At 35.0% G+C, this 18,835-nt stretch overlaps 1 protein-coding gene across 5 annotated transcripts in view; it reads right to left on the bottom strand.

Annotated features, from left to right (window-relative positions):
* Nucleotides 1-2,344: 2,344 nt before the first annotated feature.
* The window catches only part of agap2 (ArfGAP with GTPase domain, ankyrin repeat and PH domain 2), a 55,000-nt gene continuing 38,509 nt past the window's right edge, over nt 2,345-18,835 (bottom strand). For 3 of the 5 annotated variants that reach the window (XM_056449491.1, XM_056449488.1, XM_056449490.1), the window contains 10 exons: nt 18,659-18,763; nt 17,033-17,216; nt 15,746-15,853; nt 14,357-14,494; nt 14,072-14,131; nt 10,615-10,763; nt 8,457-8,547; nt 8,150-8,372; nt 6,518-6,785; nt 2,345-3,091 (listed from right to left, as the gene is read on the bottom strand). In XM_056449491.1, coding sequence (XP_056305466.1) covers nt 2,885-3,091; nt 6,518-6,785; nt 8,150-8,372; nt 8,457-8,547; nt 10,615-10,763; nt 14,072-14,131; nt 14,357-14,494; nt 15,746-15,853; nt 17,033-17,216; nt 18,659-18,763 — 1,533 coding nt within the window. In that variant the 3' untranslated portion in view covers nt 2,345-2,884. The remainder of the gene's footprint in view (nt 3,092-6,517; nt 6,786-8,149; nt 8,373-8,456; nt 8,548-10,614; nt 10,764-14,071; nt 14,132-14,356; nt 14,495-15,745; nt 15,854-17,032; nt 17,217-18,658; nt 18,764-18,835) is intronic. The other 2 variants (XM_056449492.1, XM_056449489.1) reach the window with 1 other exon arrangement.

Raw genomic sequence — 18,835 nt, 5'->3', positions numbered from 1 at the left:
ATGTTGTGTTGGAAAGTGACCAAAATCCAACGCTGAGTCAACATCTTAAAGCAACTTCATATTGTTGACAAATACTGACATTTATTCAACCAAAGTCCAACCTCTGATAGACATCATAGTGATAACGTCCACACAACGCATACCTGTAACATTGGGATGTGAAAATAAGAGATAAGGGATTAAATAACAGAGGTGTCACTTTAAAAATCTATAATGCACAGATCTATAATGAAAGCATTCGATTGATTTCCTCACTTCTTATGCTCATTTAAGACTTAATTGGTTGTGTTTAAAAGAAAACCCACCAAGATCGACATGTTTAGATTTTATTATTATTATTATTATTATTATTATTATTATTATTATTATTATTATTATTATTATTATTATGTTTATATGTCTGTTCAAACATGCACCCAAAACCCAGTACTTACTTTCGCTCCACTTCAAATTGAGTCCGTTTTGGAAAAATCATCTATTTATCAGTATGGAGGGCTTCTGACAGTCACAATCCACTACATGAACTGACTGTTTTGAGAAAAGCATTGGAGGGGTGACGGCGCCTGTAATGAAAATAAAGGAAATCCTGCCATTTTTCTATTTATATTAAAATGTTTTCATGCCTAAAACAAATGAAAGCGCAGAACAAATTCACATTTAAGAGTAAGGGGCGGCTCCTGGTGTTTCGGCGATATGGGTTGCATATAGAGAGGATCGACTCTTTAATGTTTATTGCCACTCTTCATAGAAAGATTGAAAATATGGGAGAAATGCAGGAAAATAGCTTTACGGGATGACAGCAAGATAGAATTGTAAAATGCGGGAGAAATCCTGGGAAAAACGGGAGGGTTGATGGGTATGCAACGTCAAGTTGTAACATCATTAGACGTTGATATTTGGTTGTTTTTAGGTTGCATTGGAAAGTGACCAAAATCCAACACTTGTCAGAACACTTGTTGGATCTGACGTCAACTCGATTTTCATTTCCACCCAAAATGCAACGCCCCCACAACGTTGGGGTACAACGTCAATCTGACATCATGTTGACATCCTGTGCCTGCTGGATTGTGGGACTGATTGAGTGCACTTTAGAACATCCACTATGGTTTCAGACACCACTACAAATTGCTGCTCCCTCTAATAGTGCACTATTTAAGAATATAGGGGGTGATTTCAGATATAGCCTTATATGATTTACGCTTTTACCACTTCTAGGCTGGATTATTGCAATACACTGTACCTCAGTGTCTAAAAATCTTGCTTATCTCATTTGCAGTTGGTATAGAATATAGTTCTGTTCATATTTCAGCAATTCTTGCAATTCTGTTTAGTTGGTACAGTGTGTTTGTTGGATGTCATGCTTTCGTGCAGCACTTTGGTCTGAAATTTTTTTTAGAAATAAAATTGCCTTGGGGGCAGCGCAATGAAGCCTTCTCACACCAAGAAGGTCGCTGGTTCGAGCCTCGGGTGGGTCAGTTGGTATTTCTGTGTGGAGTTTGCATGTTCTCCCTGTGTTGGCGTGGGTTTCCTCCAGGTGCTCCGGTTTCCCCCACACTCCAAAGATATGCGCTGTAGGTGAACTGGGTGAGCTAAATTGTCCGTAGTGTATGTGTGTAAATGAGTGTGTAGGGGTGTTTCCCAGTGATGGGTTGCCGCTGGAAGGGCATCGGCTGCATAAAGCATATGCTGGATAAGTTGGCGGTTGATTTCGCTGTGGCAACCCCAGATTAATAAAGAGACTAAGCTGAAAAGAAAATGAATGAATGAAATTGCCTTGGGGGTGACAAGGTGGCTCAGTGGTTAGCCCTGTCACCTCACAGTAAGAAAGTCGCTGGTTCGAGCCCTGGCTGGGTCAGTTGGCATTTCTGTGTGGAGTTGGTATGTTCTCCCCGTGTTGGTGTGGGTTTTCCTCCGGGGTGCTCCGGTTTCCCCCACAGTCCAAAGAAATGCGCTATAGGTGAATTGAATAAACTAAATTGGCCGTAGTGTATGTGTGTGAATGAGTGTGTATGGATGTTCCAGCTGGAAGGGCATCCGCTGTGTAAAACATATGCTGGATAAGTTGGTGGTTCATTCCGCTGTGGCAACCTCTGATGAATAAAGGGACTAAGCGGAAGGAAATTGAATGAATGAAAGTTGCCTTGCCATACTTATTGTAAAGCACAGTAAATAAACTCATTTTGCAGTCTGTGTTCTGTCAACATTTCTCTCTAGTATTTCTATTGACAAAAAACTGTTTATTTTAACCTGGGAAACTGTCTAAAATCATTCAAGGCATAAAATGTAGACGTTGTCTCTTTTTGATTATAAATATGAATCTATAAAATGGAAACTTACCAAGCAGTGCCGAAAAAGAGGTTGAAGATCAGCGTTTATTGTCTATGGTGCTTAAAAATGATTCACAATGACAAATACTATTTCTTCTGGATATAAACATGATCTTACAGTACATTACCCTCAGCCATGATGTCTATTTCAAAGAACAATGGTAATGACAGTCATAATGGTAAATACATTCCCTCGGTTTGCTTTGGGAAACTCTCAAGCTACATTTTTTTACCATGTAATGCATCTATATTACAGTATATTTATCAGCATATTATAAATAATATTGCTTTTTAGTTGTTAAAACAGTTTCCATTTTTCTTTTAAAAAGGCAAGTTGAAATTGTGTTGCCGTCATTCTAAGCCTGTTCTAACATGGACAATGAATTCTTCTTTTTTTTCTTTCTTATTTTATCTGCAAGGATGTACGTACAGTATAATACAGCACTGTTGGTGTTTTCCTGGGATGGAAATTCACAGACGTACGGAACACACAACTGTGTATGAGGAAGTAAAAATGGCCTTGGAGAAAATGTTTGTATATGATGAATGTTCAGGGGTTAGGAGACTCTCCTCCTGGAATTGACTCGTCCGACACTCGTAATGCTACTTTTGCGGGACAGAACAGGAGTCGGAGAGGTGGGCGAAGTCTCGCTGGGACAGCCGTGTTGGACGAGAATCTCTGCACACTCTTTGCTCCCTGCTTGGCGCGCCAATGTCAGAGCGGTTCTACCTTGAGGATCCTTCGACTTCACATCACTGCCGTACTGTTGAGAACAAGTAAGAACAAAATATACATGTTAGAAACGCATAAACAGTGCAATACTGAGTTCAAGATAGAATAATACAGAAACTATATATATTTTTATATATATAGTTATTTATTTTATTTATATAGTTATTTTTATATATATATTTCTGAGTTAAAAAGCTCTTAGAAAAGGAAAAAGGTGGATTGGGAATTATTAAGTTAATTAGCAGATTTTTTGCAGAAAAAATCCACCAATTAATATCCACTTTTATCACTGACAGATGTCTATATTATCTGAAACTCCTGGAAACAAATGCATCCCTGCCTGCCACACTGATCACGTGTTGCATTGGCATGACATCAACTCCCCCTTCAGTCTGATTGGCTAGAGGACTGTCAATCAGTGGACCAATGATGACGCTGAAGCTTGCCTTTGATTTAAATGAAACTTGAATAGCTTTTTGGAAACATAAGTGCACAATGAGAGACCGTAAGCGCACAAATTCTAAACACATTTTCATTTTTGATTTATGCTCATTATCTTTCAGGACGTAACCTTGTTGTTTCTTATTCTGCATTTAGTTTTCGCTTTTGCGTGTGATAACTTTACATGCGATGTTAATTTTTGGATTTAAGCTTATTATTTTTTGATCTCCGACCGCGATACATTTGGTGGGATTTTGAACCTATAACAGATTGGCAAAGCCACACACACATGCACTCTAACAAACAGATCAGCACGGTTGTCTAAAGGAGCCATTCACACAAAACATGTCTTTGCATTAAAAAAATACAAGACATAGGCTGCATCCAAAATCACCTACTAGTAGGTACTACATCTGAATTTGAATTTACTATGTAACTATTTTTAAAAGTTTTAAGTAGGGCTTGGCGATATTGCAAAACAAAACAAAACAAAAAAAAAATCACGATATGTTTCATATCATTCGATAGCAATAATTATTGAATTTTTTAACAATCCATTTAGAAATATTTGGATATTTTTAACCACTTTATTTTAATTTACCAACATAACTAAAGCAAATAGTTTTAATAGTCAAAAACAAAAATATTTAAACAAAACCTGATCTTTTTATAATTAAATAAACAGTGTTAAAGAGACTCTTAAACTTGATAAATAAAATGTGTGTGCAATGGTAGAGGTAGATCAACATCTGTAAGATGTCAATATTAATGATACAGTAAACTTCAAACTCTGTCAACAACACAAATTATGATAATCAAATCTAAGCTTTCAAGTAAAATAACCATTCATCATTATTCAAGTAGATCTGAACATTAAAAATTGTGAAGTTGAATGACTATATTACACACTATGCTAAAACTCTTTCAGATGGGATGCGAAAGAAAAGAAACCAAAAAGCCACTCTGGCCACATCCTTACATCCTTTTTTATTTACAATCTCCTCACTGCTGCTAGCCACGGCAATCATTTTTGCATGTGTTGTTATTCTGACCTGAAGTGTCAAGCGCGAGTGCGTGGTGTCCTTCACAATTTTTAATGCATTTTGCGCTCGCGCTTCCCTGCCGTCTTTCTGATTCATGTCAGAAACTCGCCGGAGGTAGTAGTTCATCCGGACACTTCTCGCCTACAGTTTATAAAATACTATGAATTGAACTACTCGACTCGCATACTGTTTTTAACATACTACATAGTATGGAAGTATGCGATATTAGACGCAGTCACAATGTTCTCAGGAATGCTTTTTTTTACTTCCTCTGCCATTTTAAAGGGTCATGAAACCTTTTAAAGAGCAAGGGAAAAAGAGGGGCTTTTGTCAGTTGGCTCACCAGCTCAAGACAAAAAAAAAATCTGATACAAAATGTGAGGAGATGCATGATTTTATAGTTTACAGAGTTAAAATGCAAATAAATAAATAAACAGTAAGTACTTTAATGCCCTGTTACATCTACAATAGGCTATTAGTAATTTCAGATCATTTATAACCACAATTGGTTTTATCACTATTAAGATAATCGTGTTTATATAAACACTATAAATGAGGAGGATTTCTCTCCTCCTGAATCCCCAGGTCTGAATGCAAACACAGTGAATAGCAGTACAGTAGCTCTCTTTCCCTATCAATTCCAACCATTAACCCTGCCGGTAATCTGGAGGATTTTAAACATAGGCGAACACTGCAGCACTGCGATTTGTCTGAATGGTAACAAACTCAACTGATAATACATAACAAAATCTGTCATTCTTTAATTCTCGTACAGCTCTCCCGACTAAAATGCTTGCTGCACACAAACAGGTTGGATGTATCAGTAGCCCGCACAGCATCGCAGAGAAAGCCATGCAACAAACTCTGTGGATTATGAAAACAATCACATAAAAGCCTTCATGAACAGCTAAGTGTCATGCGCGGTCTCAAGGCCGTCACACACCGGATGCATCGCTCAGCACCGTGACACGGCGCGCACATGACAGTTGAAAGTATCGCACACCAGAAGCGCACATTCGCATGCTATTTTAAACGGAACTAATTAGATGCCGCTCTGTGGCGCAGCAGAAATATGAACAGTGTTCTGAATCGTGGCTGGGCATTGCGGACAGCCGCCGACTTGCGGCGCCGGTGTGTACCCTGATAGAAACCTATGTTTAGAATTCTGAAATGTATGGCGCTGCGTGGCACTGCGTGGCACTACGTGTCGCGCTGCAGAGCGACGCTTCTGGTGTGTGACCTGCATTACACCTTGGTGGGTCTGTGGTCTGTCCATAGTCTGTCATCAGAATGCACCTGAATAATTAAGAAGCAGCCTCTTCTCATAGGATAAGAAAACTTAGCTATGAATAATAATGAGAACCGACAGGTCATCACTCCAGAAGCAGATGCGCGCTACATCACTGATTTTGATCTTACCCCAGGGGAAAGATAGGACGATTTAAAGGCCCACGCTGTTTTGGGGCCACCAGAGATACTAGTAGGGGCCCACCAGAACCATTCTTAAAATCTCAAAAAAAGTACTCCAGGTTGTCTTGAACCTTTAAAATCAAATAAAATGCTTGTCCTGCTTCCTGATTGGTCAGCAACTTTGGAACTGACATTAGTGAATGCTGCTGCAATTTTTATTAACTATACACAGCGTCTTAATAATGCAGCACTAAAGTGTGTGGCACTTTGAAATACACAAAACGCAAGAGCGACAGCATATTCGTCAAGTGCATGTGATCATAAAAACAATGGAAAAGCAGCTCGTTGGAATGGAAAAATGCATTCTAATGATTTTGACTTTAACTGTATATGCCATAATGGGGAAAGACTGTGTTATATAACATTATTATTATTATTTAAATTCCTCTGGCAGTGGTCGAAAGTGGACAGGCTCAAAACATTTCAAAACCGTGTATTTAACATCCTCCACTTGTTATTGGACTAAAAGAAAAGTATGTGTAAACAGAGTCTCTGTAGCTCACCCAGACCAGCAGCTGTGTCATGACCACGTCTCCCAGCTGGCAGGCCGCATGTAAGGCGCTGTGATGCTGCTGTCCTGCTCCTTCCGGCGGGATGTTGATCAGCTCCTTGGTGCTGTGAGCGAGGAGCAGCAGAAGATTGGGAAGATCCCTGTTGATGACCGCTTTAAGCAACCAAGTGGACATCGTGTCCTCTGAACACTGAGCAGGCAAGGGCGACACAAACGCCCGCTGTTCATATTTGGCACGGATCCACGACTCCCTCTGTTCTCTGATACAAACGTAAAAAAATAGGCCAAATAATTATCTGAGTGGCGAACCATGTTAGCTTGTTTTTTGTTTTTGATAATTTAATTAATATTTATTTAATTTAACGCAGTATTCTTCAAATATATTGAAGTCAGTAAAATATTTTGAATGAAATTTATACTATATAACAAGGATGCATTAAATTCTGTTTTTGATTTTTTAAAAATATTAATATATTTTAAACATTTTATTTTTCAACAAATGTTCAAATAATATATCACAGTTTCTATCAAGTGTATCAAGCAGAACTTGTGCTGCAAATTGATATGCATGTTAACATATTGATTTCTGAAAGATCATGTGAGAGAGAAAAACCAGTTTTGCCATGACATGAATAAATTATTTAATCATTAAATAGATTTTAAAACATAAAAAAACTATTAATAATAATAATTATTGTTATTATAAATCATGAATAAATGAAATAACCAAACCAACCTTATTTGTTTTAAAACAAATTGTATTCTATTTTTTATTTTAATGATTAAAAAGATTTTAAAACAAAACAGAAAACAATTAAATAATAATAAAATAATAATAATAATAATAATAATAATGAAATTATAATAAACCATTAATAAATTTAAATAACCAAACCAACCTAAATTTTTCCAACAAAAATGTATTTTATTTTATTTTAATGATTAAATAGATTTTAAAACATAACAGAAAACAATTAAATAACAATAATAATAATACAATTTGAATAAATCATTAATAAATTTAAATAACTAAACCAACCTAATTTTTTTCAATAAAAATGTATTTTATTTTATTTTAATGATTAAATAGATTTTAAAACATAAAAAACTATTAAATAATAATAATATTAATAAACTAATAAATCATGAATAAATTTAAATAACCAAACCAACTTCAATTTTCAAACAAAAATGTATTTTGTTTTATTAAATAGATTTTAAAACACAACAGAAAACAATTAAATAATAACAACAACAAAAATAATAATAATTAATAAATAATTAATTTAAATAACCAAACCAACCTAATTTTTTTATAAAATGTATTTTATTAAATTTTTAATTTTAATGATTAAAAAGATTGTAAAACACAAAAGAAAACAATTAAATAATAATAATAATAATAATCCAACCAACCTTAAATATTTCAACATAAATATTTTTTATTTTATTTTATTTTAAAGACAGGCCTTGCTATTTATTATTATTTAAGGCATATTTTCTTACACTTAACTATTCATACTTAAATATATATTTTATTTTACAGAAAGTTTCTGCAATATTTGTTGAAAAAACATTTAGTTTTTTCTTTTGTTTTTTTTACTGATTTTACTGACAACCTCACCTTGTTGCTTCAGGCGTCAACTTCTGGCACCCTTGGGTACAAGTCTCCCATATATGGTTGGCCATGTGGTTTCCTATTGCCGAAAGCACTTTAGTGAGCTCACTGGGCCAGACGTCCAAGTCTAGCGAGCGCACACGGGACAGGTGCGTGCCCAGGTTTCGATGTATCCCCGAACACTCAATGCAGATTAGAGCGCCCAGATTAAGACTTGCCCATGTTGGATCTGCAGGAGACCACAGTATCAATGACAAAAATCTTAAACATATGCTTTTTGTTGTTTACGTTGTCATTATAATACAGGACTTACTTGGTGCTGCACAGTCCACACAGAGGTCGTTCCCTTTGGCGTTTCGAATGGCCTGCAGGGCAACAGCTTCACTTTGGCTGTTCCTTCGAGCCTGAGAGATGAAAATGAAGTTCATTATTTTGTAATTTGTATGTTGCTGCTTAAGGGGCAGCACAGTGGTGCAGTGCGTAGCACGATCGCCTCACAGCAAGAAGGTCGCTGGTTTGAGCCCTGGCTGGGTCAGTTGGCATTTCTGTGTGGAGTCCTTCGGGGGCTCCGGTTTTCCTCACAGTTCAAAGACATGTACAGGTGACATGTACTGGTATTCAGGTACAGGTGAATTGAATAAGCTAAAGTGGCTATAGTGTATGTGTGTGAATGCAAGAGTGGATTGATGTTTCCCAGTGTTGGGTGGCAGCTGGAAGGGCATCCGCTGCGTAAAACATATGCTGGATAAGTTGGGGGTTCATTCCACTGTGGCACCCCCTGATTAATAAAAGAGACTATAAGCTGAAAATGAATGAATGAATGAATGTTGCTGTTTAATATGTTTTTTCTATGTAGGATGAAGCAGCGTGCATGTTTTGTTTGTTCGTTGTTGAAGTAACTGGAAAGAGCTGTAAAGGCTCCGCCCTCTTCTGGAAATGTGTCAGAAAGCAGAAGCTCATTTGCCTTTAAAGAGCCACACATGAAAATGTGCTTTTGGTGCTGCCTAAAAAGTAAGGGACTTTTATGACATTATTGTTAAAGGGATAGATCACCCAAACAAGAAAAGTCTGTCATCATGTTCCAAACCTGTTTCTTGCTTCTGTTGAGCACAAAGGAGGATAATCTGAAGAATGTTGGAAAGCAGCAGCCATTGACTTCGATAGTAATTTTATACCACTATGGAATGTTTTCCAACATTCTTCAGAATATCTTGTTTTGTGTTCAACAGAAGTAAGAAAATCATAAATGTTTAGAAACACTTGAGTGTAAGTAAATATGTGGAAATGTAACTTTTTTGGGTGAACTATCACTTTAGCACATTAGGTATTTTAATAATAATAATAATAATAATAATAATAATAATAATAATAATAATAATAATAATAATAATAATTCCTGACATTTATATAGTGCTTTTCTGGACACTCAAAGCACTTTACAACGTTTTGGGGGAATCTCCTCATCCATTTTGAGATAAAATGTCATTGTGACACCAAGATTTACTTTATATGACATTGTTAAAAAAAGGTTATGCTACTTTTATTTTTACCTGTCTTTCCCTGTAAAACTGCTTAAATATTCTTAAATTAAGATATGTTTACTTGCAAATTAAAATAAAAAACAGAAATTAGAATTAAAGTCACTTATTTTTGGTCACTTCGTATATATATATTAAAAATAATAATAATAATAATTAATTGCATCCAACATAAAAGTTTTTTTGACATAATATATAGTTGAAGTCAGAATTATTAGCCCCCCCCCCCCCCCTTATTTCTTTTTTAAATATTTCCCAAATTATGTTTAACAGAGCAAGGAAATTTTCACAGTATGTCTGATAATATTTTTTCTTCTGGAGAAAGTCTTTTCGGCTAGAATAAAAGCAGCCATTAATTTTTTAAAAAACATTTTAGGGTCAAAATTATTAGCCCGGCAATGCAGTGGCGCAGTAGGTAGTGCTGTCGCCTCACAGCAAGAAAGTCGCTGGTTTGAGCCTCAGCTGGGTCAGTTGGCGTTTCTGTGTGGAGTTTGCATGTTCTCCCTGCGTTCGCGTGGGTTTCCTCCGGGTGCTCCAGTTTTCCCCACAGTCCAAAGACATGTGGTACAGGTTAATTGGGTAAGCTAAATTGTCCATAGTGTATGTGAATAAGTGTGTATGTGTTTCCCAGTCATGAGTTGCAGCTGGAAGGGCATCCACTGCATAAAAAAATGCTGGATGAGTTGGTGGTTCATTCCGCTGTGGCGACCCCAGATTAATAAAGGGACTAAGCGGAAAAGAAAATGAATGAATGAATGAATTATTAGCCCCTTTAAGCTATTTTCAATATTTACATTTTCAATATTTATGCACACCTTGTCATTTCCATTAAGAGTTTATTTTTTGTGATATTCCAAAACGTGCATCAAAATAGGTGGATGCAAATATTGACAGCCAGTCAGGCAGGCAGGCAGATTTTGCCATCCTCCTTACCTTATTTCTGCTCTCGCAGCTCTGCAGGCTGGCCAGAATCTGACTCTCAATGGCCTGAACCCAGGCGTCTCTGTCCTCCTGACTCTGAGCTTCAAAATGCCAGCTCTGTCCAGTGCTGGAGATGATGATGAAGTCCACGCTTTCCTCCTCTGTGTGGACAAGAGAGCGACACTTATTTACAGCAGAGGAACAGATCAATAGCACAGACATCATGTCCTCAGACTAATGTATGGCCTCTGAATAATTATGTGTTGGAGGGAGGCAGAAACAGACAGAAACACTCAGATCCATTTGCTGTAATCTGATGAAAGACGGACACAGACACAAACTGCAGAATAGATGAAAAAAAAGACAGTACACTCAAAGCCACTCACAACATACAGTAAAAAATATATACTTTCCAATATATATTTTAAATATATTTCAAAATATGCCAAAAAATAATAATTTGAAAATATGTTTTTAAAAATGTATTTAAAAGCATTTAAAAATGTATTTGCCTATTTATGGCATGCAACATTTGAAAAATATATATTTATTAATTGTTTAAAAAAGGTAAACAAGGTATATACTTTACTAAAAACACACTGAGAAATTTGTTCTTTACTGTCACTCTAATGGACAAATCAAAGCTATATTTGTATATTTGTATTTCAAATAAATATAATTTTTTTATATTTATAGATTTATTTTAAATATAATATAAATATAATAAATATTTTATTTATTTATTACATTTAACAAATATAAATATTTCAAGTTATACAAACAATTATTCAAAAAATACTCATATTTTTGTAATTTTACATATTGTATGTCAGTATTTCCCAACCCTGTTCCTAAAGGCACACCAACAGTACACATTTTCAGTCTCTCCCTAATCAAACACACCTGAATCAACTCAGTAAAACATTAGAAGAGACTCCAAAACCTGATGTTAACGGGGCAGGTAAGGGAGACATCCAAAATATGTACTGCAGGTGTGCCTCCAGGAACAGGGTTGGGAAACACTGTTGTATGTTATCAGTTATTTACATGGACTACAACTGCCATGAGTCTTTGCGCCAATCTAGACTGACACACACAGCTGCATATAATTTACTCTCACCCAGGAGTGTGGATTTAGTGTGGACGGATGGGACACGTCCCCACCAATATCACCCAACTATTGCCATGTCTCCACTAGCGATATGCCACAGCCATATCACCCTGCAGACCAAGACCGGTTACTCATTGTAGCTAAGCAGGGTTGAGCCTGGTCGGTACCTGGATACCACATGGGAAAACTAGGTTGCTGTTGGAAGTGATGTTAGTGAGGCCAGCAGGGGGCGCTCAACCTGTGGTCTGTGTGAGTCCTAATGTCCCAGTAAAGTGAAGGGGAGACTTTACTGTCAGTAGGTGCTGTCTTTCGGATGAGACATTAAACTCTCTGTGGTCATTAAAAATCCTATGGCACTTCTCGTAAAGAGTAGGGGTGTAACCCTGCTCTCTTGACCAAATTTCCTCCATTGCCCTCCCAATCATTCCCTTTTACCAAACTGGTTCTATCCCTGTCTTTCCACTCCATCTATAGCTGGTATTTGGTGAGCGCACTGGCGCCGATGTCCTGTGGCTGCCGTCGCATTATCCAAGTGGATGCTGCACACTGGTGCTGGTATGGAGAGACCCCCCTCATGATTGTGAAGCGCTTTGGGTGTTTGGCCATACATGATAACATGAGCTATATAAATACACATTACATTACATTACAACTATTGAAATGTCCCCACCAATAATTTAAAACTTGACTTAAAAAAATCACGCTGTCAGTATTAACCCAGACATGCAGGGTTAAATCACGTTCTCTCTCTGAGTCATACTGCCCCCAAACACATATGAACATTGTGATAGACTGTGCCTTTCCCTGCTGTCATGTGAGAGACTGTAGCTGTATTCAGATGAAATAGTGCCAAAACTGCGCAGGGAAATTTTCAGTGCAAGATTAAGGTGTGTGAGGTGTCCACACTAGTAAGGATGGTGGCAGCAAAAAAAAGTGGACAAAGGAAGTTTTTTTTTTACTTTTTTCACCCGTAACCACCAATGTCAAGAGCAAACCTATGCCCTTGCAATCACCATACTCCCTATACAAACTCCATTCTCCTGCATTTCTGAGTCTTGTTACTGTTTATGTGCATTTAAAAGCGTTTACTCATGTTAACCTGTCTGGGTTTTGATCTCTGGACTGTTTACCCTGTTTTCGACCTGCCCTGACCATCGCCTGTTATCTGAATTACTCTTTGGATTTTCTCTGTTGTTCTCAGTGCTCCTGTTTACCCTTGCCTGTATGACTACTATTTTATAACACAGCTGCATTTGGAACTATCTCGATTGTCAGCACATCCTGTCATAGCATACAGAGAACAGTCGAAAACAGGGTAAACAGTCCAGGGGTCAAAACACAGACAGGCTAACACGGGTAAAGGCTTTGAAATGCACATAAACAGTAACAAGACTCAGCAATAGGTATGCAGGAGAATGGCGTTTATATCCGCTTGTTAAGTGTGACGTCACACAAAGCGACTTCCGGGTCCAAGCACTATATCAAACTGTATTGGGAGAATCAACAAATGGTAATAATAAACATTTACAAATGTAATACTTTCGAAAATCACGATCGCAATATATAGATATATATCCATACCTTATATCTGATGGCCAGAACACCAGACTAGAACGTGGTCATAAACGAATATTTTCTCAATTCAAATGAGTAGCTGCTTAATCCGGAAACAGTATTTCATACATCACGACTTAACAAGCGGATAGTGTGTATGATGAGTGTAAATGATATCCAGCTGTGTGTGTCAGTCCATTTTGTTTACATCTGTAGTGGGTGTTGATAGGCCCAAAGGCTCATGGCAATTGTAGTCCATGTAAATAACCGATAGCATACAGATAAGCAGGAGTGCTCTGTCATGAGTTTAACAGGCACAACATATAAATTGTTTTAGTTTTCATTATTAATATTAATAATTATTAATATGTAATCGTATAATTTAAATATAATGAATATAATAAGCATTTTAAAATATATTTGCCTACAAAATTAAAAAAAGTATTTACATCTAAATAGTTTAAAACAAGGAACATGCTTTACAAAATAACACATTGGAAAATCTGTCCTTGACTGCCAATATAATTGACAAAATCCATGATTTGTTTTACGTAATTTACTCGAATTTACTCTATTTTGAAACCATTTCTTAAAAAAATAATTTTATATTTTAAATAATGGTAACTTTAGACCTCCAACCAAGGTTGTAAATGTATTTCCCTGACCATGAAATACATTTAGGTTTATTAAGGCTGCAATTTAACATGTTTACTTCACATTTACAAAATATAATTAAAATATATTTTAGCCAGAGAAAATATATATATTTTTACACCGTATACACGCCTCATACATTCAGGTTACCTGTTTTGTTAATGTTTCTCAAGCTACCAAAGCTTTTTAATTTCCACATTTTGCGCTTGGCTTGCGGTGCAAGAAATTAGTCCACGGCAGCAGAGGATAAGAGGAAGGAAAGGAAGAGAAGAAAGAAGTAAAAGAGATTGGACTTTAGAGAAAGCAATAATTAATCAGGTCCACACTGCAATCATAAAGAAAAGCAGAGGAAAGCAAATCTGCACACTCCTCTCAATAAAACACCAGATGGCTTTATTATCAGTGATAGTAGATCAATGGTATACGGTCTGCTACCTTCAGCCTGACCGGCCGCTGCGTCTCCTTTCAGATTAATACTTCGGTTTCGCTTCTTCTTCTTCCGGTCAGTCATTGGAGAAGACGGCATGTGCTCCTTTCCTAAAGGAGGACTTGTGGCTCCCTCAATGCTTGAGTCTAGTATGAAATATATAGATAAAAAAATATGTTTATCATCATGTTTTATGCTTCAGTGATGTAATTTACAGTATTTTTATTAAATATAGATTTTTTTAATTACACTTTATTCCAAAATTAACAAAACAGTACTGGAGAGTGTAAATATTATGATAATAAAACACTTTTACTTAATTACATCAATTATTTTGAGGTTTGATATAGTCATTTTTACGTAAAAAGCATTTCATATATAACATTTAAACATAAAAAATTATATATTATATAATGTCATTACATTAAAGATTTTAAGCCATATTATAAGATTAAGATAATTATATTTGTTTATGTAACAGTATTACAAATTCTCTATTAAAAAAAGCAACAAAAGTATGCACAATAACTATGAATGTTTATGAACTTAAATTTTTTAATGAGTTATTATATATATTATATATAATTTATGCCCCTAAATTCAGACTTAGATAAAAGCTATATATTTTTTCCACAATCATTCCTCTTGTACATCATCTTAATCTCTTTTGGGAGAAGCCTGTGTACTTACCGCTTCATATAAAACAACTTGCTGTTTGAATAAAAGTAACTTTAAGATTTATTTAATCTTTGCCATGATGACAGTAAATAATATTTGACTAGATATTTTTCAAGACACTTCTATACAGCTTAAAGTGACATTTAAAGGCTTAACTAGGTTAATTAAGTTAATTAGGCAGGTTAGGGTAATTAGGCAAGTTATTGTATAACGATGGTTTGTTCTGTAGACTATCGAAAAAAAATATAGCTTAAAGGGGCTAATAATTTTGACCTTAAAATGTTTGTTTAAAAATTAAAAGCTGCTTTTATTCTAGCCAAAATAAAACAAATAAGACTTTCCCCAGAAGAAAAAATATTATCAGAAATACTGTGAAAATGCTCTTGCTCTGTTAAACATCATTTGAGAAATATTTAAAAAAGAAAAAAAATTAAAAGGGGGGCTAATAATTCTGACTTCAACTGCATGTATATATATATATATATATATATATATATATATATATATATATATATATATATATATATATATATATATATATATATATATATATATACAAACACACACACACACACACACACACACACACATATTAGTTTTAGTTATACATAATAATACGTGAATAGCTAAAAAACATATATGAACCTGAACTTCTGTTATGATCTGCCAACACTGCTGTAGAAGAAAGAATAGAAGCTGTGAACCGACTATAAACATACCCACACTGAAGCCTTTATTAGACACAGAAGATGGGCAGCGTTTCACCTTCTGATCATTAGGAAATGGCAAACCAGCTCTCGATGCCTCTTCTACAGTCAGAAGATTTGCTGGAAAAACACAGAAATTGTAAACAAACATAATTGCGGATAGAAACTTTTAAAGGTTTTCCTGGTACGTTATTTAAAGGGTTAGTCCTCCTCCCAGTTAGTCCCATTACTCGCAATAATGAATAAAAACAATAAATAAGCATAATTACAAAGCATTAAAACAACGGCAGTAATAAAACCTAAAGTAAATAATTTAGTAAAAAGATGAGCCTTAAAGGGGACCTATTATTAGGCCCACATAGAATCTGTGCCTGCAGATTTCCGCAGATTTTTAGCCCATCATTGATTCTGTTTATTTACTTGTGTAAATGTGTGTACATTTATATTTATTCCGTTTTTAAATAATTTTTGTATAATTATTGACTAATATGAAAATATTCACATGACTTTTAGTAGATCTATTATATGAGAGATTTGTTTTGTTTACCATACAAAGTGGATCTAATTGAATTTGCAATGTAAACATTAAATAAAAGTTAAAAAGGTATTTTTTTTATTTCATATATTAAGGTTTTAGTTATGATTAAGATTAAGATTTTTAACACAAATCTCCACAGAAAAAGCAAAAAATGTCCACAGATTCTGTCTGGCCATACCTATTATCCAGAAATCACTTTTAAACACAGTTTTGTGGCAGCAGTCTGTAAATATAATCAGCTTCAAATGGTAAAAATTAATTCATTATTTTTTTATAATCACACTTGATAAATCAGTCTGCAGAAACACTTTGATCGACACTCTCCCTTTGTACATGTCATGAGAGGGGGAAAGCCCCCCTATTTGTGATGATCACTCCCTCATTAGCATAGGACGTTAGTCTTGTTTTTGAATCTGGCACTATGTTGGTAGGCATTTGTAGCTCCGCCCTGTTCTGAAAAGAGCACAATCTCATTTGAATTTAAAGCGATAGTCACCAAAATGGCACAATTTGGCTCAAAGCCTAAAAGGGGCAGTTTCAAAGAGTTATACAGTATAACATTATCTGTTTGGTATTTTTGAACTAAAACTTCACATACACACTATAGGGACATCAGAGACTTATTTTACATCTTGCAAAAAGGGACAAAATAGGTCCCCTTTAAGGAGTTTCTTAAAACACAGCATTCCTAATAAATGCATGAATAATACATTCCATAATTTAATTACAACTAATGCTTTAAATTATTTTATTTGACTTACATGCAGCGCCCCCTTCAGAAGTCTGCTTGTCTTTACTCAGTCCATTGACACCGGGCACAGGGATGAGAGCTGGACCAGGAGACGGAGCTCCAGGAGCCGCAGCGCGATGAAGACGCTTCCCCGGGACCTTTACCGTCACCCGCAGCAAGTCCATCTCTTTCCCTTGAGCATTCTGTAGAAACTCCTGCAAACACAACAACACTAGTTAAAGTTAAAGTTATTGGCCCTCCTGTGAATTTTTGTTTTCTGTTTCAAATATTTCCCAAATCATGTGTAACAGAGCAAGGAAATTTTCACAGTATGTCTGATAATATTTTTTCTTCTGGAGAAAGTTTTATTTGTTTTATTTCGGCTAGAATAAAAGTAGTTTTAAATTTTTTAAGGTCAATACTATTAGCCCCCTTAAGCAATATTTGTTTTTGATACAAATACCAAACCATCATTATACAATAACTTGTCTAATTACCTTAACTTACCTAATGAACCTATTTAAAGCTTTAAATGTCACTTTAAGCTGAATACTAGTATCTTGAAAAATATCGAGTAAAATATTATGTACCGTCATCATGTCAAAGATAAAAGAAATCAGTTATTAGAAATGAGTTTTTAAAACTATTATGATTAGAAACGTGTTGAAAATGTGTTAAACAGAAATTGGGGAAAAATGTACTTATAATTAAGAAACTAATAAATCTTTAACTGTACATGACATGCTAAAGTGTGAACAACAGTTCAATCTACAGCAATAAATAACACACCATTCTGGTTTGTGGCTTTTAATAAATGATCTTTTAAATTATTATTCTTTCAACCAAGTAACAAGGATTTTTTTTCAACCAAAAGCTCCAGTCCTACCTGAGACAAAGTAACATTTCTAAATATATTTGGCACTAGATTTTAATAATTACGACCCACAGAACTCACATTTCAAATACAGTTGAAGTCAAAATTATTTAGATAAAACAAAGATAAAATAAATCAGTTATTAGAAATGAGTTATTAAAACTATTATGTTTAGAAATGTGTTGAGAAATCTTTTCTCCGTTAAACAGAAATTGGGGAAAAAATAAACAGGGGGGCTAATAATTCAGATTTCAACTGTAAGTAGATATGATAACTATATTGTACATTTATTTTAGTACACTGTAAAAACGTATTCCTGCCTTAAATGTTTTAGTTGAATCACATAAAATTTTCTAGTAATCTCAACTTTAAATCAGTCAAACTTACCACAAATATTAAGTTAAACTTTGAATAGCTAAAACAATTGAGATGAAACCTGATTAAATTATATTATGTATTAAGTTTAAGTAAAATAAACAAATTTGTTGTCATGACTTTTTTTTGTCAAATAATTATTTACAGTGTAGTGAATATTTAATATAATTACATAAATAATTTTTCTAGCAAAATAAAAGCTTTATTATTAAACATATAAAAATGGACACATCAACACACATTTCTATGTAACTATAACACATTGAAGACCAGCAGCATTAAAAACAGGACACAGTAAAATTCTGCAAACACAAAATGTGAACAGGAAGTATTTGTTAATGGAGGAAGTGTAAAAACACGTTGATGCTGTGATGAAAACAGTCCGAATTACAAGAAAGTGTTACTCACATTTATATTTGAATGATACGTCAGCATGCCGCTGTTTGACAGCGTCACATACTTCTTCTTCCACTCCTTATTTAAAGAGCGCTCGCTGCGTTTCCACAAAGTGCCCTAACACAGAAAAAAGACAAACATGATATATTTCAATACTTTAAGTCAATGTAATGTAGAGGTTTTTTACTA

The sequence above is a fragment of the Danio aesculapii genome, chromosome 23, assembly GCF_903798145.1.
Source record: "Danio aesculapii chromosome 23, fDanAes4.1, whole genome shotgun sequence".
Classification (NCBI taxonomy): domain Eukaryota; kingdom Metazoa; phylum Chordata; class Actinopteri; order Cypriniformes; family Danionidae; genus Danio; species Danio aesculapii.
This window is presented reverse-complemented; position numbering and strand designations above follow the sequence as displayed.